Genomic DNA, 26,127 nt, shown 5'->3' with positions numbered 1-26,127 from the left:
GCTTAATAAAGCATAGATGGTTATATCATGGTCTAAGCATGCAGAGATACTAGCACGCAGAGTAGGATTGCTTGAAAACGAACTGATCCAAAATGCTGTGCAGTGACTGAGTCGCATGAGTGCCAAGAATGGACGATCAGCCAACTTTGCGGTGCGGCTAAACCAGATAGGGCGGAAGGGTTATCTCGTCGAAAAGTCCAATGCGGCGACAGCTCTCGCGTCAAGCAACCTCTCTCTAGACTAACCAACTCATCTCGCAAAACAATGTTGTGCGCAAGTGAGTCATACCTATTCCATGTTTTGCTTTGGTCAATTGCATATAGTTAATCATTGAACAGTTTCGGGAGAGGCACCGCAAGTGCCAGTTGTCTCGCCCAAGAGCGGTATGTCAAGGATCCAAAGATTCCCCAAGCTTTAGTCGTCTAATAGAGAGTAGGCAGCGTCTTCGAGAGACGTCTCATCGAGGCATATATTGCCGAAAACGGCAAAGATCCAGTAAATGGGGAAGAACTCTCGGTCGACGAACTCATCGAAGTCAAAAGCCAGCGCGTTGTCCGACCCCGACCCCCTACCCTTACATCCATTCCCTCACTGCTCAGCGTGTTTCAAGAAGAATGGGATGCGCTGGCGCTCGAAACTTACACATTGCGTCAGACCCTTGCTCAGACGCGGCAGGAGCTGAGCGCAGCTCTCTACCAACACGATGCTGCTGTACGAGTCATTGCGAGGTTAACAAAGGAGAGAGACGAAGCTCGCGACGCTTTGTCCAAGGTAACTGTTAGCGCCGGTCGCGCTGGAGGTGAAGAAGCTATGCAGGTTGACTCAACCGGCTTACCAGACGCTGTACTTGCAAGGATTGAAAGCACACAGGTGTCGTACGTGACATGGCTATCTTAATTCGTCATCTTGTGGTTACTAACCTCACCTAGGCTGTCCAAGACACGTCGCAAGCGACCTATTCCTGAAGGCTGGGCTACAAGCGATGCCCTTTCTACATATAAGCCCACTGAGACATCCAAGCCTCTCTGCCAAGGCGGCAAGGCCCTAGCCGTTAACGCGGCCGGGGAAATGGCACTCGTAGGGGGGGCTGATGGCACTGTCGGTGTCTACTCTCTGTCCGAGAAACGTGTCGTTGGTAACCTACACACAAGCGGCCCAGTTACCAGTGCTGTATGGGCTGGTGACAAGGCAGTCATCGCGTCCTCTACGGGTTTCATCCAGGTCTTTGAGGATGGCAAAGAACTGGCGAACTTTGCTTCTCATGCTGGTTCAGCAACGGATCTTGCTCTGCATGCTACTGGCGACATAGTCGGCTCCGTCGGTGTTGATAAGAGCTATGTGTTGTACGACCTGACAACTAACTCTGTCATCACTCAAATTTTCACAGATTCATGTAAGCAAGGGCTGAATCGTTTCGTTTGCAACCTTTGCTAATTTCTCCCGTCTTCTTTAGCTCTTCATACCGTCGCATTCCACCCGGATGGGCATCTCATCGCTGCTGGTGGCGCAGACGGTCAAATCAAGATTTTCGACGTTAAGTCTGGCACCGCGGCCGCCAACTACGCCATGTCTGGTCCCGTCAAGTGCCTTTACTTCTCCGAGAACGGCACGTTCCTTGCTGCAGTGGCAGATAACTCGACTGTTCTGTCCATCTGGGATCTCCGCAGCTCAAAAGAGATCAAGGTTCTGGAGACGGGTAGCCAGATCGATTCTATCTGCTGGGATTACACTGGGCAGTTCCTTCTAACTGGTGGCCCTAGCGGAGTGACTGTTCAGCAATACTCGAAGGCGTCCAAAGAATGGTCAGAGCCTTTACGCAGCGCGGTGCCAGCAGTGGCAGTGGCTTGGGGCTCTGCTGCCCAGAGCATTGTGGTATTGAACAGCGAAGGTGGAGTTACAGTTTTGACAGCCCAGGAGTCATGATCCTTACAAAGAAGGAGCTTCTTGTATTTCTAGCCACATGTGTTTCCAGTTTCTCTCTTTGCATTGTCCTCAATGACTCTAGGCCTAAAAAAGGGTTAAATTCGGATCGATACATGAGGCAGGGAAATTTATGTTTCTTTTAACAGAGTATACCACCTTTGAGGATAATGCCTCCGGTTAACAAGTTTTGCCAGTCCCTCAACGATCCACGCCAGCGTTTATAATCTGTTACCAGCTCATGGTACATTGCGCCATATCGTAGTTTGTCTGCTTGCAAAATGCCTTCGCCACTGCTTATAAATTTATGCATTGGGCGGCGGTATGACATCTCTCCACAGACTCGGAACCAACTAGTCATGGCACGGCACCAACAATAACGGGAGGTTTACCGACTCCGGACGCTCCAGCATCCCTTACCTTCCATGTTATCCCCCTCTCGGTCCAACTCTACCCATTTGATGACATTGACCTCACATCCTCGACATGAATGGTGATTCAGGCGTCCAGTTTGTGGCGGCGCGGCCAAGAAAGGTTTGTTCCATTGCATTCATGAACTTCACAGAGCGGGGCATTCTTTACAATACCAACACAAACCCACCTGAGCTTTTCGCAGGCATTTCTAATGACTATTCTTCATAGCGTCCTCATCATCAGATGTCTGATCCGTCGCGAAGCCAGCATCAGTCTCGCTGGCGCTCAGACCCTGAACCATCCTCGTCCCAAGGCCTCAATTCTCCGCATAGCCGCCCAACATTGCCACCGATGAGATATCCTGGAGATGGATATGATTTCCGTCGACCTATAATGTCTGATCCTCCTCAAAGAGAGGATGTAATAGATTTGACGAACGAGCCAGATTTCCTGGAAGAGCAGAGAAGACCGCAAAATAGCGATTCGCGAACAACACCACGACTACCACGATTTGGAAGAAACATAATGGCCGAAGTTGTCGATCTTGAAGAACCAGAAGATATAATTCGGATAGATACACCAAGTAGTCCGGAAGTTCAGTTTGTCAGAGCCACAGTGCGCCAGCCAGAACCAGTGCCAGCACCTCCACCTAGAAATCGGGGCTTCATAGGGGCGAATCTCTGGGATTTAATACGATTACAACGTGAAATGGCACCTCGACATCTCATATCAAGGGAGGAAAGCTTCAGACAGGAAATTGCATGGAGAGCACGAGACCTTCATCGTCGTCCACCCGATGAGGTGGATATGTTTTTGCTTGGTGCTGCGGAGGAGGCTATCGAGCTTGAAGATGCCATGGATCTCGCGATAGTTGGGGATAGGCCTTTGAGAGCTGAGTATCCCACTTATGGGTTGACTTCAGGTAGAGGCTCCCGCCAGAGCTCGTACAAAGCGCCAAGTCCTCCCTCCGAAGGATTCACGAGAAGCGCTGGGGAAGACGATCTGGTCGTGTGCCCAAATTGTGATGAGGAACTCGGAATAGGGGACGAGACAAAGCAACAGATATGGGTAGCGAAACCTTGTGGACATGTTCGTGCCACCTTCCTACATGATGTTGGGGCCTTGCTAACGTTTTCAAGGTATACTGTGGCGAATGTGCCAGGAATCGTGCTGTTTCCAAGGCCAAGAAGACTCCCCAGAGAACCAAACCGTTTTCTAAATGTCAAGTCATTGATTGTGGTAAACCCGTCAGTGCACCCAGATCAATGTTCCAGATATACCTTTGATCACCTGTATTCTGCATAGGCTCAATGATGATCGGGTTCGCATGGTGAGGTGTCTTCGGCGGAGTTAAAGCTTTTTTTTCGGTTTCCCTATTCTTGATACCCCATTGCATGCGTACTGTGGGCGCGAGGGCATTTGTGATTTTCACTTTCCTTTGAGTGATTTTTTCTGGATAGTCGAGGCATGTCATTTATTCATTCTACCTCAGTAGATAACAATCCATAGCAGCGGTTCATGCAACCCGCTGTTTATCTGACATTGAAAGGTATCTATTTTGTACATACCGTGCAATGACCCCTGAAAGAAAAGCCTTGGGGTTGTCAAGGAAAAACACGACCAAAACAGAAATGACCCATGATATACATTATACACAAATAGAGACTGAAAGATGGAGCCTCAACACCCGGTCTAAACGCCCCCCACACGCTTCATACCATCTTGAGATCTCCGTGGTATGGGGACCAGATGCCTCTTACACTCTCGTTGAGACTGGTGACGGGTTTCTTGGTGCGCTTGAGCTTCTCTCCGCTGGCTTCCTTGAGCAGATTCGCCTTCTTCAAGATTTGTTCAGGTTCCATATTTCGAACGCATATAGCTTTCTCTCGTCCGTTGATATAGTGACCTTTGATCACTGGATGTTTGTGCGGCCGTGGTGATACTCGGATTTCGATCTGAGGGTTGGCTTTGGCGAATGACGGTAGAGAGTGTTTCAGGAAAGCGCTGCAGGATAAAATCATTTAATCCCAATTCAATGATAGAGTAAAGGCAGAAAGAAAGACTGGACTTACACCATGCCTCTCGAGCTACCGGCCCAGTCACAGTAATGGAAATCCAAACGTTTGCATTGTAGGATGAAAGCGCCCACGCCATTCTGCAGTTCGCAGCACGTTAGTCATTAAAAGGAGGCAATCATTGTTAGGTAAGGGGCTAGCATCATACCCTGGCCTTAGCTACTGTTCTGATGCCTTGCACAGGCATTTTGTGATGTATTTTATGATCGCTGTTGGTGTTAAACAAGTCATCCAGGAACAGTTCGGTGACTTTTCGAGACGCAAGCAAGGTGGTTCACCATTGGCTGGCGTCAAGCCCGCTTAGCGCGGCTGGCGCTTCTACAGTCCCGTGGTTTCAGGCAACTAATGGAGAAACGCGAAACTCTCAACAACCTGTCCGTGATAATCTGAGTTCAAGGGAACGACCTAGATTATTACCTATCGTTTCCCCTCATGACTTCAGTTTACATCGGGAAGTTGTCGCTAGTTTGAAATAAAATCATTGAGGGGTCAAAATGACAGACAAACTTCCCCCTCCCCTCCTGGCGCTCTTCCAGCCTCGTCCACCATTACGTTACGTTCCTCCCGTTGATCGCGCACCCGACGATATCAAGAAGAGTAGCATTGGCGGCGTTGCAGATTTCCTTGGAGAACTTAAGAAATATGGAGAAGAAGTTCCTTACAATGCCACAGAGAGCTGGCTGCAACGCAAGTGGCGTCAGAAGCTCGAGAAAAAGGAGAGGCTGAATAAGCAGTTGACTGAAGGCCTTCAATCTTGTAAGGGCCTCGACCATTGATTGAATGTTCGCTCATGGGTGCTAACAACCTGCTTAGATGATCCTTCGAATGATCCTCAAGCTAGGGGTGATCCCTTCAAGACTCTGTTTGTTGCTCGACTGAGCTACGACGTGAAGGAGTCCGACCTAGAACGAGAGTTCGGTAGATTTGGGCCAATTGAAAGAGTGAGTTTACGTTGAATTCGAGATACCATTCAAAGCTGACTTCTGTTAGATCCGCATTGTAAAAGACACAGTCACGCCTAAGGGCTCCAAGAAGCCACACAGAGGCTATGCTTTCATCGTGTATGAGCGTGAAAAGGACATGAAAGGTATTGCTGCTACTCACAATTATAGTGAAAACTCTGCGACTCCTCTTGATCCCAAAAGTTTGGACACCTTGCTGACCTGATCATCCTTGTCCCGACTCAGCTGCCTACAAAGAGACAGATGGAATCCGAATCAAGGATCGACGTGTTTTGGTAGATGTGGAACGTGGCCGCACAGTCAAAGGCTGGAAGCCTCGCCGCTTCGGTGGAGGCTTGGGAGGACGTGGCTATACTAAGGCTTTGCCCTCGCGTCCCACCGGACCTGGATCTTTCGGTGCGCCTTCTGGCCCTGGAGGATTTGGTGGCGGATTCCGGGGCGGATACGGAGGTAGAGGCTTTCGAGGAGGATATCGCGGTGGCGATCGTTTTGGCCCTCGTGGCGGGATTGGCTATCAAGGCGGACGCAATGGCTTCGGTGGACAGGCTCCACCAAACGCTCCCTCTGGTCCCGGTGGTGGCCGGAATGGTGGCTTTGGAGGCGGCTATGCAGGTGGTGGAAAGTATGAGAGAGATGCCCGGGCCCCTGGCGTAACTGGTAGCAACCGCGAGCCTATCAGACCTAGAGAGGGCTACTCAGAGCGAGACCGACGTGATCATGATCGTGATCGGGAAAGTGACCGCCACAGAGACCGTGATCGGGATCGCTACCGTGACCGTGATCGCGACCGCGAACGTGAGAGATATGGTGGCCGAGAGGACTATGGCCGCAAGCGATATCACGAAGACGATTCATATGAGGATCCTCGCGCTAAAAGGAGGTACTAAACCTCCCTTACTGGATTAAGTTTCCCATCCAGGCTGTCAGCATGGTTTGCTGGTGGGTATCTATGCTTGATCGTTCCTTTCTTCCCTTGTCCTCTTTGATGCAATTGGTAAGGCAAGGTCAATTCACAAGTGAACGCCGACATTTACGACCGCGGAAGCATTAATAACTCAGCACAGTCGAGCCAATGTGCCACCTTTTTTCTGCTTCTCACCAGGCATCTTCATCAGCTGAAGGTTTCACTTGTTGCTATTTCCTTTACGAGGAATCAGGGTTTGGAAGCACTATTTGTGATGGCCCCCTTTCCTCCTTACGATTTCGTGATCTCGCCTCTGGTCTGCGTGTTTTTCATCTTACTTTGACTTGTCGGCCCTTTTAGGGTTTCTGTTACTCTGCACGGGGTAAGTATGTATTTTAGGTAGCCATCATATTTCCTAGGTGCAATTTGGTTGGGATCCGGGGATGCTCAGGTAAGAGACGCAGGTAAGGCATATTTAACGGCCATGTCGATGCCAGACTCCACGTATGCAAGTAAGAATCGGTAATATATCTACATAATTCATGCTTGTCACCATGTAGCTTTTTGCTCTAAATGGAAGATGTCTTGCATGATTGCTTTCCCGCGTGGTAATCTATGTCCGTCGTACGCTTATCCAGCGAAATCTAGGATGAATTCATGATCTGCGAGGAATATAAAGAGAGAAAACAACAAAAGAACGCCTATGCCCAACTCCAATCAATGCCCAGGAAATTTTTGGGGTAAAAGAAGAAAAGGAGCGGTCTTTGACTTGAAATTACTGTCCATCAACGTCCATGCCCTCATCCTTCTCAAGGATCTTAACTTCACCGGTACTCCGAGTCCATTGCGCCTTTAGATCGACTTTGAATTCGGCAGTAGCGACACCGAACATCTTCAGCAACGTTGTCTGCCGCGAGTCCAGAACTTCTCCCTCTTTGCAGACAGGGTAGCCCTCTTGGCCATCAGTCAGCTCGAGCATGACCTTGCCCTTCACTAGACGAGTAGGAACGCCCAGCTTGCGCAGCTCTGGCTCGATCGTGTGGCTGACGGGTTCGTCTTCGGACGCAGGAATCTCACCGCCACGGGAGTAAACCAGGCCATTGGGGATGCTGAAGGAGCGGGTGCTGACTGTGCCGGCACGGGCGAAGTCGAGGGGGCGGAAGGCGTCGAAGTAGCTGAGGACGGACTCGGGATCGCGAGAGGTGAAGAGAAGACCGACGGCACCTGTCAGGTAGGGAGAGAGCTTATGCAGGTTGGGCGCGGCCTCGTTCTCGGGGTTGTGGCCGAGGGCAACAGCCATTACTTTAGTTTTGCCAAAGAAAAGACTATTAAATATCAGCGATTGAAGCTCGCGATGATGTTTCCGCAGCTGTATTGCACATTGTAGAAGTGCATATCTCCGGGGTGACTTACCGACTATCAGCGAATTCGGTGCGCACATCTTTCAAATAGGTGTTACGCATGTTGTCGACAGAGAAAACAAATAGGTGATCATATTTCTCGACACATTCGCGGATATTGGCATAAAGTCTTCTGGTCTGTTCCTTGTGGGATTTCTTGGTGACCTTCGACTCGTGAACGATCCTGGCGCGCTTTGAACGAGGCATTTTAAGATATTATAAAATGTGATTCCTGAAAGTGATTATACCGTTATGAGTCTCTGTATCACTTAAATGAAGTAGAAATACACAGACTCGGAAAAATTGACTTGGAGCAGAAAGATACGATTATTTTTTTCTACTCTGATAACAGGCGGATTAATGTTGATGCGGGGCTTATCCGATTACACTAAGTCGTATAAGGAAATGAGCTGATGAAGTTGGGGCTTCAACCTTGGACTCCAAGATCACCATTGTCATTAATTATCCATAAACCAAATTCATTTCTCATTCATTCGAGATGACCTTATAATAATGAATGACGGCTGGGATGAAGAACTGATTTGAGACATCATTGACAATGCTTGACTTCATGGACTACATCCAACTGGCATTCGCCGAGGCGACCAACTGGAACTGCGACAACTCATATTCGTCCCTGACAGCCACGGCGCAATGTATGTGGATTACCTCATATTTAAACTCTGATAATCATAGTCTCAATTTGACTGCATACAGCATTACTCGACTTCTCGACACCGGAGCGCCTACGCGTGCATCTTTCCTCCCTAGCCACTCCTCACTTCGCGACCAGTTATACCCTCGGCACAGTTGGATTGATCGATGGCTCCGTGTCGTACCTCTACAGCACTGTGCCTTTGAACAATACTCCCAGCCGGAGCGCCCTTATTCCATTGCGTAAACTAGCGCGCGGTTATCGCCAAGTCCAGCCTCCAGTTGCCCCGGTTGAAGATTGTGGCTGGCAGTCATGTCTTGGTGGACTCGGATCATCTGAGTCCAAACCCTCCGGCAATGACGATAGTCAACCTTCGCCTGGGCGGAAGGCGACCCTGCTCAATGCAACTTTGCATCTTCCTCCCCCGACAATTCTGAATGCCTTGTTCTTGCGCCGGATGTCACCAACCATGCAGCTGTCATTGGCAGTCTGCTCGACCCGGGGAGCCCCTCTATCAAACTCCGCGCCGCAAGCTTCTCTCCTGGGTCAACTCTCCCACGACACGGGCAAGTATAGCAATGAATACCTGTTCAGCACTGACAATTCTTTATTCGGCTGGCGGGGGCTGTGGAACTTCGGCCCCGACCCGCGCCATCCCAAGGAGAACTCATCACCACAGTTATCACTACTATCAGCCGGCGCAGAAGCATATTACTCCCCCGTCTCTTCGCTCATCGGCATGTCAACTGGGCTACGGTTCAGCACCCTACCAGCAGCCACCGAGATGCCTTCATCATCATCATCCGCATCTAGCACAACCACAACCTCAAACCACGACACCCCGATCTCCACCTTCCCATACACCCTCACCCTGGTCCTAACGCCACTCACCGGCTCCCTATCAACCACCTACTCCCTCCGCGCCTCGCCTAACCTAGCCTTCAGCTCCCGCTTCGGCTTCAACGTCTACAGCTGGGAAAGCGAAATGGTCGCCGGCTGCGAACTATGGCGGAAACGAAGGAAACCCTCGCCCCCGCCAGTCGATGACGATGGCCTAGAATGGGCCAGGAGGAAGATGCGCATGGCCGATACTCCTGCTTTTGCTCCCGTGGAACCCCCTACTACTCACAATAGAGACGAGGAAAATGAATCAGTGCTGAAGATCCGCGTCGATCAGTCCTGGAATGTGCGGTTGCTATGGGAGGGCCGCGTGAAGGAGCTTCTGGTTAGTGCGGGTGTTGGGTTAGGCCCAAGTTCGTTCTCTTCGCCTTCGCGGGCTGCGAATTCGACTCCGGCCGGGGGCGGGCAGTCTGTTGGTGGGGGGATCTCTGGGAGGTCGTATTGGCATGGCGTTGGGGTGTCGATTTCGTATTCGTCGTAAGAGCGACATATTCTACACTCTGTATATGACCTGCACCGTTATTTGTAAATAGCGCTTTCTTCTACGTCTTGGATTGAATTAGGATAGAATTCACCCTTGACTTTACGAATGTTCTAAAGAGGATTGAACCAGCTGTATCGCATACTTCACTTTATTTACATTCAAGTTTCACTTATTGTTGAGATATATGGCCTGAACTCCACCAGCTAAATGGGCGGATGTAAGCAAGCATATATTAGTTCCCAAGAGAGCTGCTTAAGAGCCCGATTGCGATTCATGATTTGTTTTCCTGCCGGTACTACAGCGGCAGCGGGATTTTGTGAGGGACCGTTTGTTGTACGTCGGCTTACAGACGGGCGTTGACAATTTCGACGACTATGAATCACATCGTTAGTCTATAACTTCGACACTCAAATAGGGAGAAGTCCTTACAGGCAGGCTTCAAGCTGGCACCGCCAACCAGAAAACCGTCCACATCGGGCTGCTTGGCGAGGTCGCGGCAGTTCTTCTCGCTGACGGAGCCACCGTAGATGATGCGGACGTTCTCAGAGGCCTCAGCGGAGACGTCGTCGCTGAGCCACTTGCGGATAGCGGCGTGGACCTCCTGGGCCTGCTCGGTGGTAGCGACCTTGCCGGTGCCGATGGCCCTGCATTGTGTTGTTAGTGTTTAAGTAATGGATCAATGTGTTTGTGGGCGACTCACCAGACGGGCTCATAGGCAATGACGACCTTCTGCCACTGCTCCTTGGAAAGGTCCTTGGCGACAGCAGTAAGCTGCCTTCTAACGACGTCGATGGTTTTGCCAGCCTCACGCTCCTAAGCTAATGTTAGTCTGCTAGATACGGGGGGAATAGAATCAAGGGAGGAGAATAATTTACCTCCAGGGTCTCACCAATGCAAAGGATGACGTTCAGGCCACCATCAATGGCAGCCTTGGTCTTGCGAGCAATGAACTAAACAGGCATGTCAGCCTTACATTCTCAATCTGGCAAAGCAGATCCCGGGAGGTAACGTACCTCGTCAGTCTCCTTAAGGATGACACGACGCTCGCTGTGTCCGATAATGACCCAGTCAATCTTAGCATCCTTGAGCTGCTCAACGCTAATTTCACCGGTGAAAGCACCGTTGGGCTTGTCGAAGACATTCTGGGCAGCAACGCCAATCTTGGGGTCGGCAGCTTGGCGGGCGAGGAGGAGGTAGAGAGCGGAGGGGGAGATGACGACCTCGACGGAGGGGTCGAGCTTGGCCTCGTTGAGGTTCTTAACGATGGAGGTGATGGTGTCAGTGACACCGTTCCTATCATTGCGTCGACAATGTCAGTAGCTGTGCAGTTGCAGGCTGGGATGGTGAAGCTGCGAGGGGGATTGCGGGGCATCGAGTCAGAGCTCATACATCTTGAAGTTACCACCGACGAAGAATTGGCGAGGCATTCTGGCTGAGTATATAGAGAATGGAACAAATAGGAAAATATTTCAAAAATATGAGTCTTGACAGTAGGGAGAGAAGGGTACGAGGGAAGAAAAGCAGGAAGTCACCAGCCTGGAGTAACCGACGTTTATTATGGAGTTTATGACGAAGCAAGACGAAGAGAAAACGGGAGACAGCGGGGCTGGGTGCCTTACCGAACTGGCAGACACAGAGAGGGGCTTATCGATAACAGTTGTCCTGCTTTACTTGGTCCACTTCACTTCACCGGGCAGTGAGTTGATGAGCTGTCCCGGCTGTGTGTACATATGAGACGATTCTTCAATTGGCTCATCTAATACGAAAAGGATGTCCATGGGGTCATCTGCGGACTGTAGACTGTTCAAAGCTGTTGTTCTCTATAATTGCATGTACCTAGTTATCAACAGACGGCATGTTGTAGTAACGCCCATGTTCCCGGTGGTATCCCTGTTGACCGATTGACCGAAACCCCAAAAGTGTACGTTATAGCATGCGAGACAGAAAGTGGAGAAATGAACGAAAATCAAACCGAAATGGATAAGGAGAAAGTTAAAGGAGCATAGAATAAGGCCAGAAAACGTCACAGGTAATGTCGACGCTGAAAGAGACCTGGCTCTTGAAGCAACAGATGTCGATCCAAGAAACGCGCTTCTTCGAGTTTCTCGTCCAGAATCCGGGCCTGATGCTCGACCAGCTTCTCCCGCCGTTCCACTCTTGCTTCCCGATCATCCAGGATTCGCGTTCTGATGTCATTCCTCTCACGGCCCTTAAGCAGTTTGTCACTGAGATGTAGGAGGTCCAGGTCGGCCGAGTTCGCGGGTGCTTGCACAATCTTGGGCCGGCTCCGGGGCTGTTGCTGGGCGGCAGTTTCTTTCAATTGAGGCTTCACAGTTCGCTTGCTTGATTGCTTGCTATTGGCTGGGATCACCTCGACATAACCGACTGGGTATTTGCTGCGGTTGAGCTTCGAGTCTGAAGCGGGCTTGGTCGGCTTCTTGCGGGAATGAGTCCTGTAAACGACCTCAGGCCGATTTTGACTTGATGCAGAGTTCTGGCGATGATGAAGGCTTCCGCGCCATGACTTCGATCTTTTTAGCGCTTCATCAATGATGTCCTCGGAGCCTTCGGTAGCTGAGCTTCCGACTTCAAAGTCAAACAGCTCGGAATCGTCGTCTCCTAGGCTGCTCGATCCAGGAGGCCAGTCTGCTTCCGGCCCGACGTGCAGACTTGACGACCAGGGTGTAAAAGTTTTATTCTCTTTGGTCTGATTATGAATTTCTGGCCTCATGGAGGGTCGATCCGCATGCTGATTGATTTGATTGGAACTAAGACCATGATCAAGGCTCTGAGGATGTCCATCAGGAGCAACTGGGATTATCCGGATACCCGGATTTTGTGGCTGGAATTGAGGATTGTTGCCTGGTTCAGTTACCCCGTGATGATGTATTTCTGGTTGTTGGTGCAATGGCCATTGCGTCTGTTGATGGTGCTGCTGCCTTGCATCAGCGTGACCCTGGGGAGGGAAATGTGGTTGCTGGTACGCATGCTGAGGATGTTGCTGCGCTTGATTTGTGTTTGCTGGCATCTGCGCATGGCTGATGGCTGGCTCACTCCATTGGCCATTTATCTCGACAATTCTCGGCCTACGCGCATCTTCTGCCATGAAGTGGTTGGAATCAACAGGGTGCTCCTCCCTGGGTTGGGAATGAGTCTGGCCATCCCCCGGTTCGGCCGTTACCGGCCTTCTCACAATCACCACATCCATCGAAAGCGTCTCAAAATCACCCCGACGAGCACCCTTGCCTTTTGACCGGCTTGAAGATTTCCTTGATGTAAGCGCAGGTCCATTCAAATCGAGGGTCACTGCGTCTGTGCTCATTGATTAGCTGATCCACATGGTTTCGTTTTAATTTTGATAGTGCTTGATACTGCTCAACAGCAGTAGACTTCCTTGCTCGCTTCTGCACCAACTGAAACAGGTCTGTCTGGCTTAAGTTCATCCTTGTTTTCTGAACTTGGTTCCAAGTGGACTTTTGGCCGGGTGCTGCCTCAGCCTTGAAGAAGGTGTACCCAAAGTAGTAGTATGGAGACCGCGTGTGTTCTCTAATGGGCTCGGGTTGACCTGTTTGCTGGTAGCTCTGGGCAGACTTCTGGGGGTCCACATGAAGCTGAGCCATTTGGTCCGCCAGATATGCAGGATCTATCTGGGCGGGAACACGCTGCTGGAAGATGCGAGGATCCTCGTGCGGATGAGCCGGTGGGTGATGAAGAGGAGGGATGGGCGGACCCATACTCTGATTGACGATCACCATGGTTTGCAGAAGAGTGCTTTGTGCACCGGCACCAAGATGAGAGCACGGTCTGAGCAGGTAAGAGAAAACTGTCCAGGCTAATACAGTATGTAGGAGTTGAAACAAGGACTATCCGAGTCAAGGGCACTTGATGGCATATAGAGATAAAGGTGAGGCCATAAACATCAAGGCTAATGGAAAGGGCACAGGGACATCTTTAAGCTCCAGGCAGAAAGCAGGAGCTGGAGGGGCTCTTTCGGTCTTTTCAATGCAAAAAGGCGGCTGCTGAGTGACCACTCAGGTTCCAGGGTGTGAAGTATCCATGCACGTCTGCCTTGCCATTTGCTCTGCACTCTCTTCACACGCAACAGGGAAAAATTTTTCGACCTTGGAGGGGATGAACTCATGGGTAAATCCCCCTTGCCAGGTGGATGATTCGTTGATGATAAGAAAATAATGACCAGAAGGTGTCACGGAGCTGCATCTCAGGCACAGAAACACGAGTTTAATGGGGCGCAGGACGTGCCCGGGCAAGTCTACTGCGAAGTTTTCGCCTGCTTGCTAAAGGCTGTTCCTCTGATCGTGGAGGCCTCAGCCGCAAGCAGTGGCTGTGCAGGAGACATAGCATAGAGTAAAACCAGCGACGGAAAGAGGGTATTCGTCAATATTGGGCTTGATCAGAAAGTAAGCAAACCATCAATTTGACTGATCGAAATACGATGTTGGGGGTGTAGATGATTCTGGCAACTGTGGATGATGATGCCATGTACTACCGTGCAGCTGCATCACCATCGGCCCTCCAAAATGTTGAGTTGCTTTTTCCACGAGGCTCTGCTGGGATAGCAGCCTAGACTGCCTTGCAACATCCCCTATCAGTGTTAGATTTTGTTTTGATGACAGTGCCTTCGTTCTGTGACTGGTGGATGGGAACGTGCAAGGAGGGAGGATTGAGCATTCTGTGCCACTCAATCCAGCAGCCAAGAGATGCCCAAAGCAGGCACCATCACGCCTTCTGTGCAGTCATCCTCACCAGCCATCCACAGTACATAGTCATCACGTTTTAAGTTAGCTAACTAGTTACTCTATCCTTGTCTCTGACTTGCACTAGCAATCAGTGATAATCATGCAAGCCCCACAGGCCACATGTCAAGTGGATATGCTCCTTTGTTTGTTCCGTCTTGTTGACATGCTTAGAGATACTGAATACCTGCAGGGCAAGTCATCCATGATTGCTGTGGCTTGAAGGAAGGTTCTTTTGTTTTTTTTTTGGCCCCATCTTCACTAAGAAAATCGCTCACAGTCATCAGTCATGGAGTAATTCTTGGGCAAAAGTGAACGGCGTTTGGCCTGTGGTTATGTTGCCTTGGTGTGCAAAATTTACCCTTTTTTTTACCCTGACAGACTGAGCCAGCACTCATCTCCTGTCAGTTGATTAATTATGTATTTATTAGAAAGACTTGAACTGGTTGGACTGTAATGCTGTACTTTAACTAGCAGCAATGCTGGCCTCAAATCAGTAGGCATTTAACATCTTATAATTATGTGTGGTCAGATCTTATTACGAGATATATCCTAGCAGGGTTACTAGGGCTTTGGATCTGGAAAATGAATGGGAACCAACAGGACTCTGTAGTTGTCCTCTTTGAAAGTACTAACAATTGAACACCCATTGGCGAATGATGAAAGTCTTGGTTCATGGATGATCCCTTTGACATTGTCTGCCTGGGTTACCAATCGGATGTCCTTGGAGGTCAACAAAGATTTACTTAGAATAGCTATATGCAAGGGCCGGATTATAATAGCATGAATGATGCTCTTTGTGATACAATATCTGAAGTTGAAACGCTCCCTTGTCATTTCTATTCTAAGGTCTTTATCAGTCGGAGACTGCAACAAGAGAGCACCCTGTTCTGTGGAAGCCGTAAAGAGCTGAAGAGTGTCCAAAGAGCCCTTTCAGATTGTGAGAGCACAATGACTCCCATATGAGAAAGGGTCTCCCATGTCCGAAATCCCTTTGTCAGAACTCGGCGAAGTTTCAACATGAAACGCTTTGTTGACATTGCTTACTTCGTTATTCTGGGTCAATGTCTTTATCAAGTACAACATTGAGTATTGCCCTCTGTCACTGAACAATGGACCAACCTCCGACTCCTGGTAACTTCATCGATGTTCTAATTTTGGACTGTGGCATAGATAATCTGAAAGCAATCTATGGAGGCAGAGATGTCGTTTCAAGCGTATATAGAATACGCATTCCCCGCGTATGATTGTGGGAAGATTTCAGGAAACATCACATCAAAATTGACTCTTTCCTTTATACAACCTTTTCAGCTTCTGCATATGCGAGGATGTCAGATTCAAACAACACCCCAAAAGAAGCTGCTGCAGGTAGACCAGGGCTCAGGTTCGGTACCTACACCCCACGCGGCGTCACCCCACGGGGAGATACACTTTCATACGCCCAGAACAGTCCGGTCTTCAATCCCGATGACTCTGGGACAGACGGAACAAATGGGACGAACGACACGAATGGCACGAATGCAAGCAATGCGACAATTCTGGCTGTCGCCCCAAATGATACAACTGCGAGCGACACTGACTCGGATGGTGTCGGTCCTACCGCCAATTTGGACATAAACCCTCAGAGAATGCCTGCTGATACCCGCCGGTTGGACAAGATTATTCCCCTACTCATTCAGCCAGAGAGTGCGGTTTCAGAAAGATTCCCCCTTCTTCACCGAGTGATTGCGGGCCGACTGAAGACGAGCCTGGATCTGAGGGGAGGACGACGGGTCTCCCGGTGCTCTCACAAGTACGGCCTAGGCGCGGCCACTCTGAACCAGACCAAAAAACACAGACCTGACAGCCATACCTTCCAAACGAAGGTTGCCAGGTCCATAGGACGCTCAAGGGGTGGGCGCGCAACAGCCAACGCAAGAATCCAGGGTATGTGCCGCAAGCTTCGTCGGAAGGTGAGACTATCTGGTTGCATTGGTTCTGGAGGTATGCCCACCTGTTTCTTCTCTGCGTGCTCAGTAATCTTTAACTGCGAGCTAATGACCTGATATAGGCTTCGGCACCGTGTTCCTTGCCCACAAAAACACTCCTCACGGACAGGCTAACTTTGCCATCAAGATTAACGAACACAACACCATTGCGGCCATGGATGATGGGTCACATGTAGCCGAAATGATGTTCTTTGAAGAGGGTGGAAAAGTTCGTTATATACCGTGTGAAGCAATGATCATGCTCTTATTGACTCGCAGCCCAAGGTTTCCAACCCTCCACTCTGTCTATACTGAGAAGGACAAGGTCGCGATTGTCATGTCTGCTTGTATCGACTACGATACACTCCAACTCTCAAATGGAATGCAAGAGACGGACCAAGTTTGGGCCATTGAAGGAGGTCATCTCCGCACTCGTGGAAAGGAACCAAGGCTGAATGAGCTTCAGGCCGGCAAGGTGTCAACGCAGCTCTTGGAAGCAATCGCTTACCTCCGTGATATGAACATCACGTATGACGACGTGTCCTATCGCAATTACCTCGTGGGCGAGAATCTTGAAGTAAGTAAATTTCAGAATTTTCAATTCGGTTGAAGATGCAAGGCTTGCTTTTCTTTGTTGCTTCTTTTTTTTCCCTCCCCAAATTCGTCTTCAATTTCCCTGAAGTTGACCATTATGGGCCTTGGCTAACTCTCTTCTTGAATACAGACACAACTGATCGACTTTGGAATAATGGGCTTTGGGCTCGATGATCGTGACTTCCTGGAAAACTCCCACACCTACGTCTTTTGGCAAGAATATCTACTATCTCCAGAGGTTGCAATCGAGTTGCTGAAGCCACAATGGCGCCTCCATGTCAGAAACACAACACGTGGAATCGCGCAAGTCAAATGCAGAAACGATACGCGTCAAACCTCGCTCTGGAATTATGCTGTGGAGGTGTTTTGTTTGCTGCATGGATACGCGCCCTGGGAGGATCCGGAATGGGACGACGAGATTAGGACCATTGGTGAGTTCGCTTGTCGGCTTATTAATGGCCGTTGGCAGGAGCCTCCTGAATTATATGACGAAGGACCCCGTTGGGACGCAGCTTATGCCAGACGGAAGCGAATGATCAACGAGGAACTGGCTGTCCGGGAGGATTTGTCGCAGGACTGCGTGGACGCGCTGCGAACAATGCTCCAAAGGGACCCGAAGCAACGACCAAGACTCAGCGAGCTGATTTCGTTTCCTTGGTTTGGCCAATGGGCTTATCACGGTGACAAATTGTTCAGGAGACCAGATATACCCCGTGAGTATTTCGTCTAGCGAAGTTGGAGGTGCACTTCGCCAAATCGCGCATAAAATACGTGATAGACTGCATTTTCAGCGAGAAAAAGAATATACAGGCAAGCTTTCATTTTACCGGCGATGTATGACTGAGACGAAAACTTTCCTCCCAGCTAATTTTAGTTTTTCTCATGAAGATCCATGACTTGATTATCGTCAGATTATATTCAGCCTAGTGTGCGAGCTGTACTGTAAGTAGATTCCTGAATGCTGACAAAAACCACAGGACCTCCGATAAAAGAATTTATTGACATTCGTAACTCATTAATGATATCCCCAGTACGCCATCTAGCAATAGGACATATTCCTAAGTGGATATTCCGTATAGGCATAAAGGTGTAATTTGGTCGAGTGTAGTATCGTTACCGTCGAAGACTGTCCAGCCTGGCCTGAAGATCGTCATCGCTGGCAGTCCCACCCCCGGCTCCAACCGCTTGGGCAACTCTGGTCTCGCCAACTGATGTCTTCTGAATATCCGACGGAGTTTCACCCAGCTGTGGTAGAAATGTCAGTAAAGCGCAAGCATGAGAAGTAGCCCACTGGATGAAACATACCGCCTGGCTGAGGTCGACACCAATTTCATCCAGAACTTCCTTCACGATGTCTTCGCCTTCCTCTTCCTCTCCTTCTAGACCTGTAGCTTCGTCTATGGCATCGTCCATCATTTCTTGCCGTTGGTCCATGATATCATTCTCTCGCTCAAACTCCATCGCAATCCGTTGAAGCGCGGGGAGGTTCATCTGGCGATTCATGCTTCCTAGGAGCATCGTGGCTCCTTTCATAGACTGCATCATCTGTTCATTGCTTCGAACGGTCTGTATGTCAATGTCAGCGCACTGATCCGCCAGCTCTCTAACCGCTGCCGTACCTGAATACGGAGGGAAATGGCCTGTAACTGCGTCCGCATCTGATAAAATTTCTGGATGTACCTAATCGCAGGTGATATATCAATTAAGAGATACAGTGAAGGAAAAAAGACGGGCGTTATGCTATACATACCTCCTCGTCCGAACCAGATCCTTGGCTTGGATCTTGCAGGCTCCGATTTGGCCATTTTTGGCGCTCTTTTTAATGTCTTGTATCAGTTTCTTCTCCTGGTTTTCCAGCTTGATTCGTTCCCTGTCTAGTTCTCGCTGCGTCCGATCGAGCGCTCTTTGATGCTTGCGTAGACGCTCCGCTGGCGTCATGCGCTTCCCGAATGCCCATTCGACGATCTAGAAGAGGCATGTAAGTGGGGAAACGAGAGGTAGTGTGGTGAACCACGCACATTCATGATGAACACGACAGATTCATGTAGCGATCGAAGACAGTGGGAAAACCAAACGTGCTTCTCACAGACGGCAATTTTTATGCGCAGCAGTATGTTTATCAGATAGAAGCCTGCGGTGAATGTGATGCGGTGACATCAACCCACCTTACAAGAGGCTTGACGGGGTAACGAGCAATAAGACGCGGCCAATATTGATTACTGCGGGAGTCACATGCTGCTGCCAGCCCCTTTTGGGTCTAGTCCAACGCCTGCTGTCATGAAATTTCCCAGTGGAACCATCGCCATAACCTAAACCCGTTTCTTCCAAACACCCTTCCATCCTGTTATTCTCGAAATCGATGCAACGCACACGATATTCGTCATGAGTCAGGAGTATTTCCCCGGCAAGGGCGCATCGGCCGGAGAGGGATCCTCTCGTCACCCTCCCGAGGATGTTTCCTCGGAGAATAGCCCTCCTTATCCACGACCCCCGCCTACGTACATGACTGTCGGGAATGGGTCGACGTCTGAGAGCGCCACAGCTCTCATGGCTTCGTTGAATGCGGATTCGGGCTATGGAGGCAGTATCGCGAGTGGAAGTGTGATGGATGGTGATGAGGGGGCCGGGTGGCGAGCGGATATGATGGTTGATAAACCGACGCCGGTGCCTACACCTCCCAGTATTGGTAACTGGAATCCAGCTGGTTCGTAGTTCTGTTCGTGCTGGGATGATAAGGGGGTAGAATTGGAACATTGTTACTGACGTGTGGCTGTTACAGCCGAGCATGAGAAGCATGTTATTGCGAGCCATGTTCATCAACTACTCTAGTATGTGCTGACGAATTAGCTGCAACACGCTTTGGAGTGGCTGACAAGTCTTCTTTCCAGTAACTCAAATCGGACGAAGCTTGGACGTGCGATTTCCCGAACGATTGAAACGTTGAAGGAGCTTCAGGATATGAACCGCCAATGGCCAGCACACTATCCATCTGTACAGAGCGCTCCGGGTAGCCCCGGCTCGGATTCGCAAAGACCCGGTCTACGACAGAGTCAGTCGTATTTCGAAAGTGAGCATAATCAGTCGGAGCCTTTACCCCGGCCAGGACAAATTCGACGCGCAGCCACGATGTCCGGAAGCGACGACTTGGCGGAGTCGAGTGCGGCTGCCGAACGCCGACCTTCTCCAGAACCAAGATTGATGAGCCCACAGATTGCGCAGGAATTCTCGATTTTGAAGTTGGATTTGAAGCTTGGTGCTCTGTCACAAGCCGAGTTGGTACATTCGCTGGAGAAGGCCTCGATTGCATCACTTTTGGACGGAAAAATTAGCCAGAGCATTAAACACCTTCTTTCCCTGCGTGACAGAATCGAGGATACATCAAGCAAGGTGCTAATCACAGGAGACTTGAATGCCGGCAAATCCACCTTTTGTAATGCTTTGCTGCGGCGCAAGGTGCTTCCCGAAGATCAGCAACCCTGCACTAGCATTTTCTGCGAGGTGCTCGATGCGCGAGAGAACAGTGGAGTCGAGGAGGTACATGCGGTACACAAGGACAAGCAATACGATCGCAACGACGAAAGTACCTACGATGTGTACACTCTCCCGGAACTGGAAAACATCGTTATCGACAACTCCAAGTACATGCAATGCAAGGTCTATGTGAAGGATGTCCGAACGATCGATGAATCCCTCCTCAACAATGGGGTGGTGGATATCGCTTTGATCGATGCTCCTGGTCTCAACTCAGACTCGTTAAAGACGACGGCCGTTTTCGCTCGGCAGGAGGAAATTGATGTGGTTGTTTTTGTGGTATCCGCCGCCAACCATTTTACTCTTTCCGCCAAAGAGTTCATCTTGAATGCTGCTCATGAGAAAGCTTACATCTTCATTGTTGTCAATGGGTTTGATCAGATTCGTGATAAGCAACGTTGCGAACGCATGATCCTGGATCAGATTGGCAAACTCAGTCCTCGCACGTATAAGGAAGCTGCTGAGCTGGTTCATTTTGTTTCCAGTAATGCCGTCCCAGTCGCGCCTCCCGTCCAAATGGAGCAGTCTGGTGGTGGCAGCGGTGGAGGTTCTGATCCTCATGGAGATGATGATGACGACCATTCTGACAATAGAGGGAAGGGCAAAGGAAAGGAGAGGGAGAAGATTCGAGATTTTGAGAACCTGGAGGGTTCTCTCAGACGTTTTGTCCTGGAGAAGCGCGCTCGCTCCAAGCTGGCGCCTGCGAGAACGTATCTTCTCAATCTTCTTGCGGATATCAATTCATTAGCAGCTGTCAATCGTGATATCGCTCAGTCGGAACTCAAGCGCGTTACCGATGAGCTCGCTGAGCTCGAGCCTGCCTATGAAAATGGCAAAAAGAAACAGGTCGAGCTCGGTGAAGAAGTTGAAAAATGTATTGATGACTCATGCGAGGATGTCTACAACCATACGCGCTCAACATTGACGGACACCATCTCGCGAGTGTCTGAGGCAGACCTAGGTGTTGAGTACCCTGGCCTGTTCTCTGCATTCCAGTACGCTGAGGATCTCAAACTAGCAATGCTGGAGCAGATCGCTACATCCGTCGCTGATTGCGAGGACTACGCACGGGCAAAGACTGCACAAGGAGTGGGATTCATTCAGAACATTGGTCTTCTGCATGTCGGAGAGGACAAGTTTGCTCCCTTGAACTTCCGTGCTGATGCAATGTTCCGCCGTGGTCGTCGCCACACCCTAGCTAGACAGGTCGACACTGAGGTGGAGATCTGGGACTTCTTTGATATTACCGGTTTGTGGGAACGACAGGAGAAGATGGCTGGCACTGGAATTGCCATGACTGCCGTGACAGTTCTCGGTGGTCGAGCCTTCGGAGGCAGCTGGGTAGACAGCATGCTCAGTGCCGTCAAAATCCTTGGGCCTAACAACTTGCGGCGTCTGCTCCTACCAGGTATTGTCGCTGCTGGTAAGTTTCCTGCCGTTTTCAATTCTGCTATACGCGATTTTGAGCTAACTTTCAACAACAGCCGTCTTGACTACAGCTTACATGCTTTCGTCAATCCCGCATACACTTCCCCCTCATCTCTCACGCAAGCTTGCCGCTACTCTGTCTGAAATGGACTATGTACACTCCAATGCCACTCGTATCTCGACTGAGGTCCGTCGCATCCTCCGTATACCCGCAGGCAATTTGCAGACTAGCCTCGCTCAAGGCATTGAAGACCTCGCAAAACGCAAGCAGGAGGTCAGCAAGACGAAACATGAGAGCGAGGTTGCAAGCAAATACTTCTCAAACCTCTTCCGGGATAGTGGAGAGAACCGACGGTCAGTTGAGGATATTGATCTTGACGCCCCCTTGCCTGGAGGTCTGGCCGCCGTGCAAGGCTGAGCGTTTTCTGTACAAACATTATGATGCTACGTGAATCTCGCCCTTCTTTTCCCCTGTTTGACTCATGTCATTGCATTTTCTCCTTCCCTTCTCATCTTCCACTTGTTCAAAGTCCTGTACAGTCTTTCCCTGTCCGCACCCATATTCCCAGGGCTCTGAAAGAGTAGTCCTTCGCTATAGTCTCCACGGCTGATCAATAGCGTAGCGGCCGCTCTTCATTCCATCTTTGCTTACTAGATATCCCCAACGGCGTACCCTTGAGCCCTTTGCTTATTATAAAATGTACATGATTTTACTTCTAACTCAAGAATCCTTCCCCGTCTCTTATGACAGTGGCGACTCTGCGTTGCTTGTTTGTTCACTGTAGGAAATGTCGTATACGCTGATCAGTGACGGTGTATGGCCAAGGACTGATAGTAATCTCGCCTAATGCACATGGAGAAGCATCTTTGGGCTTCAGAGGATACATACTCCCTATTTATTTAGGACAAAAGAGTTTGGGGCGTCAAATCGTGAGAGCAAAACATCCGCACACTGTGGACGCTATTAATGTGTATCTTTATGTCCCGAGTCTCGAATGAACAAAAGACGCCATTATACCATGCAATGCACCGGACAAACCGAAAAGTAGACACCAAAAGCGTTGCAAAGTTCATATAAAGTCAGACCAGATCATGAATGTCATTTACAACTCAGCCTCCGAATCCTTAACCGCCTTCCTCGTTCTCCGACCAGTACCCCAGCCAATATCCTCCAATTCCCTGACCTCACCCACGATCACGCCCTGTATCGGAAGATTTTGTCTTATTGGACAGTTTGCCAGCGTGACTAAAGAGCTCTTCGCGCATTTTGACGGCATCTGGATCCTCATAGTTCAGCTGAGTCATTGCAGGCTCCTCATTCTCTTGATCCTCAATGCGACGTTGAGATTCCGATGGCTCGAATCGCCCGCCTGTAAGGAACGAGTTGAAGCCTTCTGCGCCGATGCTCTCCACGGCACTGCCGCATCCGTCTTCATTGAGTGTGTCAATTGAGCTGGCTCGGGAGAACACGCCCTGTGCAGAGGAGTGGGATGGTGCTCGTCCGAGGAGTGGTTTCCGGCGCCTTCGGCGGAGACTATCGCTTTCTTGGTCTGTTGTATCAGATTTTGAGCGCGAGTTTGCTGTTCGTGCTTGCTTGAGAAATCCGCTTACGGCAAGTTCGATTGCGGCTTGTGCGGAGGTTGTGACATGGTCTGGCGCTTTTCGCTTGTTTGAAGGCGAGGCTGTGTTTGGTGGTCTGGTCTCTTTGGTAGGCGAGACTGATGCTGACTGTGATGGTCGTTTGTATGGAGGTGGTGCCTTCACTGATTCATCTTCACTACTCGGTTTGGACGGCTTCTCGACAGGAGTGCTCTTGGTGGACCCGTTTATACCATGTTTCTTTGATTCCCTAGTGCCGGAGTCTGACTTCGCAGATCTGTTGGGCTTATCAGAGGACTCAAATACATCTTTCTGCTCAGTGCGGGAGCCGGCTCGCACTTCCAAGCTCTTTTCATGTTGCGACAACCTCTGTATAATATATGGTTCGAATGCCTTTCTCTGTCCTGATTTGATGGATGACCAGAGCCAATCTACTCTGACTGCTGGGATTTTCCACTCGGAAGTGTGTCGCAGCTTTTCGTTATTTATTGAGCCCGAGTTATTACATACTAGAACAGACGCTTTCGGCGTCAGGTACTCGTCATATGTGGCGCCTACATAGTCAGTATCGGTTAAAGCTGACGAATCTAATGGCTCACCAATTAAGTCAACTAGCTTTGATAAATGCAGCAGGTCAATGCGAGAAAACCCGGTAGAGCAAATTTTCATCCCATGGAATCCTTACTCCGTTAGTAGATGTTTCAAGTCGTTCGATTGTATACCAACCTGGAATGGGAAATACAGGTAAGGGAGTACATGCGATATGAGATTCGGGTGGCACTAGGGTCTTCGCCTCTAGGCATCTCTCCAGCCACATGTCGGTCACCACGTCACAGTCGAACGCCAGATCATCCGTGGAGGGAATCTCAGACCGTGGCGTCTTATATGACACTATTTTGTAGAGTCCATGCCCTCTTTTGGGTATCGCTGGGCGCGAAAGCTCGCTTAAAGAGCTCACAAGCTGAGCTCCATTGTATGAAAGGTGGTGACGCAGTACACTGGTCTTGGGGCAGTCAGATCAGAAGCAAGGAGAGAAGCTAGCGGTACAAACCTGCTTGGGAGAAAATCCATATATGAAGAAATAACAGCCATCCAGGAAACCATTGTTGCTAGCTTGTCTCACTTCAGAAGTGTCTTGACGAGATCCCTGGGCCTCCGCAAACGTCGTCTCGCTAGCGAATGACTTAGCTTCCTGTACAACGGATGCCTTCCTCGTGATTTTCGAGGATGTGACATCTTCATTCTTCAGTTGGCTGTTCGTTGACAGTCTCAGCTCGTTGTTTTCGAATCCCGCACCCACGATAGCATTCCAAATCCCTTCGTTCTGGTCAACGAGCTTCGTGCTTGCGATCCTGCGCAGCTTCCTAGGCCGGGGATTGGATGAATTCTCGGCGTCTGCAGCTTTCTCCTTGGCTGGCGGTGCTGTGCGATTCCACGCGCCCACGCCCTGTTGTTCTTGTGGCAGAAGAGGGTGGTATAGAGTTTCCTCAAGAACCATGCCACGTTCGATGCTGTCCGTGAACCATTTCATCGTTACAACCTTAATGTTCCACTGTGTTGCGAATTTGTACTTTTGGCCCTCTGTATTGCGCGCGATCAGATGGGTCACACTCTTCGTGAGGTCTTTCCTAAAGTCAGCGCCATGCGCAATAGCAGTATCTTGAATGTAATTCCGATAAGCCACTAACATGACCGTTAGCCTTATCAGCAGATGGGAGGCGCCGGAACGATTCTCATACTATCCTCAAAGCCTGTTATACAGATAGCCAATCCCATGAAGGTTGGTAGTCTATATTGCTGCTCTAACGCCCGAATATCGGTATCTTCACCCTGCATCCATGACTGCCGTACTGCCTCAACCCATTCCGGTTTGAGAACAACAACATCACTTCGCTCCCGTGCGACGAACTTATACTTCGCTGTATTGATCTCGCCGACAAGCAAATGTGTGACGTCAGATGTGAGGTCGAACTTGTGAGCTGCTCCCATCTGACTGGCAATTGTAGCCAGCTCAGTCTATAGGACCCTGGCAGTCAGTGATTGCGCCGGTATTGCCAAATTGGACAAAATGAACATGGAATCATGCATACCCGTTGTTCTGGCAGAATAGAGGTAAAGCAGAGGACCACCCCCGAAAGAGGGCGTTCCTTGTCTGAAGCATTATTAGCAGTGCCACAGTCACGGACACTGGTCTGAGCGTGTACCTACTGGAAGTCGAGTTCTGTGCCATGCTTCATGATTGGCAAAGCAGGATTGCAAGGCCTGTTGGGCTTTGGAAATGGATCAAGACTTGCAAACTCCGCATCATTTGATTCGCGCGCGCGTGAAATGCGTGATCACGTGATATCGGATCCTTATGTTGGCGACTCGGATTATCAAGGCTGGACATATAGTCTATTCTAATGCTGATTAAATCAGGAGAGCTTCATCGGATTGATCAGTCGATTTTGAGTTGCTTCCTGGCTTTAACAATCGCGGGAATGATCCTGGAAAGTATTACGACTTGCGTCATTGGTTGGGTATGGAGTATACATCTTAAT

General features: G+C 49.8%; 12 protein-coding genes across 12 annotated transcripts; 6 read left to right on the top strand and 6 right to left on the bottom strand.

The window, feature by feature from the left end:
* Positions 1–169: 169 nt before the first annotated feature.
* AFUA_5G13510 (WD repeat PRP19 family protein) lies at positions 170–2,182 on the top strand. Its single transcript, XM_748210.2, has 5 exons — positions 170–277; positions 339–383; positions 437–875; positions 930–1,393; positions 1,454–2,182. The coding sequence occupies exons 1-5, from the start codon at positions 265–267 to the stop codon at positions 1,921–1,923; spliced, it is 1,431 nt and encodes a 476-aa protein (XP_753303.1). The 5' UTR covers positions 170–264; the 3' UTR covers positions 1,924–2,182.
* A 39-nt stretch (positions 2,183–2,221) lies between these two features.
* Positions 2,222–3,620, top strand: AFUA_5G13500 (putative RING finger domain protein; the record flags this gene model as incomplete). Its single annotated transcript, XM_748211.2, has 3 exons — positions 2,222–2,454; positions 2,563–3,423; positions 3,474–3,620. Exons 1-3 carry the CDS (start codon positions 2,407–2,409, stop codon positions 3,618–3,620), a joined length of 1,056 nt encoding a protein of 351 aa, XP_753304.2. The 5' UTR covers positions 2,222–2,406.
* A 426-nt stretch (positions 3,621–4,046) lies between these two features.
* AFUA_5G13490 (mitochondrial 54S ribosomal protein mL43) lies at positions 4,047–4,697 on the bottom strand (the record flags this gene model as incomplete). Its single annotated transcript, XM_748212.2, has 3 exons — positions 4,558–4,697; positions 4,407–4,489; positions 4,047–4,338 (listed from the first exon to the last, which is right to left on the bottom strand). The coding sequence occupies exons 1-3, from the start codon at positions 4,594–4,596 to the stop codon at positions 4,047–4,049; spliced, it is 414 nt and encodes a 137-aa protein (XP_753305.1). The 5' UTR covers positions 4,597–4,697.
* Positions 4,698–4,706: 9 nt separating this feature from the next.
* Positions 4,707–6,339, top strand: AFUA_5G13480 (U1 small nuclear ribonucleoprotein 70 kDa). Its single transcript, XM_077804890.1, has 4 exons — positions 4,707–5,165; positions 5,223–5,350; positions 5,400–5,496; positions 5,597–6,339. The coding sequence occupies exons 1-4, from the start codon at positions 4,904–4,906 to the stop codon at positions 6,256–6,258; spliced, it is 1,149 nt and encodes a 382-aa protein (XP_077661026.1). The 5' UTR covers positions 4,707–4,903; the 3' UTR covers positions 6,259–6,339.
* A 711-nt stretch (positions 6,340–7,050) lies between these two features.
* On the bottom strand, positions 7,051–7,970 carry AFUA_5G13470 (ribosome assembly factor MRT4; the record flags this gene model as incomplete). Its single annotated transcript, XM_748214.2, has 2 exons — positions 7,689–7,970; positions 7,051–7,600 (listed from the first exon to the last, which is right to left on the bottom strand). The coding sequence occupies exons 1-2, from the start codon at positions 7,880–7,882 to the stop codon at positions 7,051–7,053; spliced, it is 744 nt and encodes a 247-aa protein (XP_753307.1). The 5' UTR covers positions 7,883–7,970.
* A 143-nt stretch (positions 7,971–8,113) lies between these two features.
* On the top strand, positions 8,114–9,711 carry mdmB (mitochondrial distribution and morphology protein 10; the record flags this gene model as incomplete). Its single annotated transcript, XM_748215.2, has 2 exons — positions 8,114–8,331; positions 8,393–9,711. The coding sequence occupies exons 1-2, from the start codon at positions 8,235–8,237 to the stop codon at positions 9,709–9,711; spliced, it is 1,416 nt and encodes a 471-aa protein (XP_753308.1). The 5' UTR covers positions 8,114–8,234.
* A 346-nt stretch (positions 9,712–10,057) lies between these two features.
* AFUA_5G13450 (triose-phosphate isomerase TPI1) lies at positions 10,058–11,405 on the bottom strand (the record flags this gene model as incomplete). Its single annotated transcript, XM_748216.2, has 6 exons — positions 11,104–11,405; positions 10,728–11,007; positions 10,590–10,664; positions 10,415–10,527; positions 10,144–10,358; positions 10,058–10,086 (listed from the first exon to the last, which is right to left on the bottom strand). Exons 1-6 carry the CDS (start codon positions 11,139–11,141, stop codon positions 10,058–10,060), a joined length of 750 nt encoding a protein of 249 aa, XP_753309.2. The 5' UTR covers positions 11,142–11,405.
* A 37-nt stretch (positions 11,406–11,442) lies between these two features.
* Positions 11,443–14,492, bottom strand: AFUA_5G13440 (uncharacterized protein). Its single transcript, XM_748217.2, has one exon. The coding sequence runs from the start codon at positions 13,034–13,036 to the stop codon at positions 11,738–11,740; it is 1,299 nt and encodes a 432-aa protein (XP_753310.1). The 5' UTR covers positions 13,037–14,492; the 3' UTR covers positions 11,443–11,737.
* Positions 14,493–15,796: 1,304 nt separating this feature from the next.
* On the top strand, positions 15,797–17,759 carry AFUA_5G13420 (Protein kinase domain-containing protein; the record flags this gene model as incomplete). Its single annotated transcript, XM_748219.1, has 3 exons — positions 15,797–16,451; positions 16,519–17,012; positions 17,160–17,759. 3 exons carry the CDS (start codon positions 15,797–15,799, stop codon positions 17,757–17,759), a joined length of 1,749 nt encoding a protein of 582 aa, XP_753312.1.
* A 126-nt stretch (positions 17,760–17,885) lies between these two features.
* On the bottom strand, positions 17,886–19,206 carry AFUA_5G13410 (ESCRT-III subunit protein DID4). Its single transcript, XM_748220.3, has 5 exons — positions 19,048–19,206; positions 18,780–18,994; positions 18,649–18,709; positions 18,335–18,595; positions 17,886–18,274 (listed from the first exon to the last, which is right to left on the bottom strand). Exons 1-5 carry the CDS (start codon positions 19,051–19,053, stop codon positions 18,143–18,145), a joined length of 675 nt encoding a protein of 224 aa, XP_753313.2. The 5' UTR covers positions 19,054–19,206; the 3' UTR covers positions 17,886–18,142.
* Positions 19,207–19,277: 71 nt separating this feature from the next.
* On the top strand, positions 19,278–22,406 carry AFUA_5G13392 (mitofusin; the record flags this gene model as incomplete). The annotated part of the gene is made up of 4 exons (XM_001481466.2): positions 19,278–19,733; positions 19,809–19,857; positions 19,918–21,983; positions 22,045–22,406. Exons 1-4 carry the CDS (start codon positions 19,412–19,414, stop codon positions 22,404–22,406), a joined length of 2,799 nt encoding a protein of 932 aa, XP_001481516.1. The 5' UTR covers positions 19,278–19,411.
* A 325-nt stretch (positions 22,407–22,731) lies between these two features.
* AFUA_5G13380 (uncharacterized protein) lies at positions 22,732–25,870 on the bottom strand. The gene is made up of 7 exons (XM_077804889.1): positions 25,796–25,870; positions 25,678–25,739; positions 25,327–25,603; positions 24,639–25,270; positions 24,314–24,590; positions 24,187–24,267; positions 22,732–24,141 (listed from the first exon to the last, which is right to left on the bottom strand). The coding sequence occupies exons 1-7, from the start codon at positions 25,815–25,817 to the stop codon at positions 23,174–23,176; spliced, it is 2,319 nt and encodes a 772-aa protein (XP_077661025.1). The 5' UTR covers positions 25,818–25,870; the 3' UTR covers positions 22,732–23,173.
* Positions 25,871–26,127: the final 257 nt, after the last annotated feature.

Source organism: Aspergillus fumigatus, chromosome 5, assembly GCF_000002655.1.
Source record: "Aspergillus fumigatus Af293 chromosome 5, whole genome shotgun sequence".
NCBI lineage: Eukaryota > Fungi > Ascomycota > Eurotiomycetes > Eurotiales > Aspergillaceae > Aspergillus > Aspergillus fumigatus.
This window is presented reverse-complemented; position numbering and strand designations above follow the sequence as displayed.

Coding starts and splice junctions, on each gene's coding strand:
- AFUA_5G13440 (XM_748217.2), bottom strand. CDS start 13,036: ATGAGCACAGACGCAGTGACCCTCGATTTGAATGGACCTGCGCTTACA.
- AFUA_5G13410 (XM_748220.3), bottom strand. Junction 18,710..18,779: donor GATCTGGTTCGGACGAGGAG/GTATGTATAGCA, acceptor ACCTGCGATTAG/GTACATCCAGAAATTTTATC. Junction 18,275..18,334: donor GTGTCGACCTCAGCCAGGCG/GTATGTTTCATC, acceptor TTTCTACCACAG/CTGGGTGAAACTCCGTCGGA.
- AFUA_5G13510 (XM_748210.2), top strand. Junction 384..436: donor AGTTGTCTCGCCCAAGAGCG/GTATGTCAAGGA, acceptor AATAGAGAGTAG/GCAGCGTCTTCGAGAGACGT. Junction 1,394..1,453: donor TCAAATTTTCACAGATTCAT/GTAAGCAAGGGC, acceptor CGTCTTCTTTAG/CTCTTCATACCGTCGCATTC.
- AFUA_5G13480 (XM_077804890.1), top strand. CDS start 4,904: ATGACAGACAAACTTCCCCCTCCCCTCCTGGCGCTCTTCCAGCCTCGT. Junction 5,351..5,399: donor GATTTGGGCCAATTGAAAGA/GTGAGTTTACGT, acceptor GACTTCTGTTAG/ATCCGCATTGTAAAAGACAC. Junction 5,497..5,596: donor GCGTGAAAAGGACATGAAAG/GTATTGCTGCTA, acceptor GTCCCGACTCAG/CTGCCTACAAAGAGACAGAT.
- AFUA_5G13380 (XM_077804889.1), bottom strand. CDS start 25,817: ATGGCACAGAACTCGACTTCCA. Junction 24,591..24,638: donor ATGGATTTTCTCCCAAGCAG/GTTTGTACCGCT, acceptor GACTGCCCCAAG/ACCAGTGTACTGCGTCACCA. Junction 24,142..24,186: donor AAAGCTAGTTGACTTAATTG/GTGAGCCATTAG, acceptor CTGACTATGTAG/GCGCCACATATGACGAGTAC.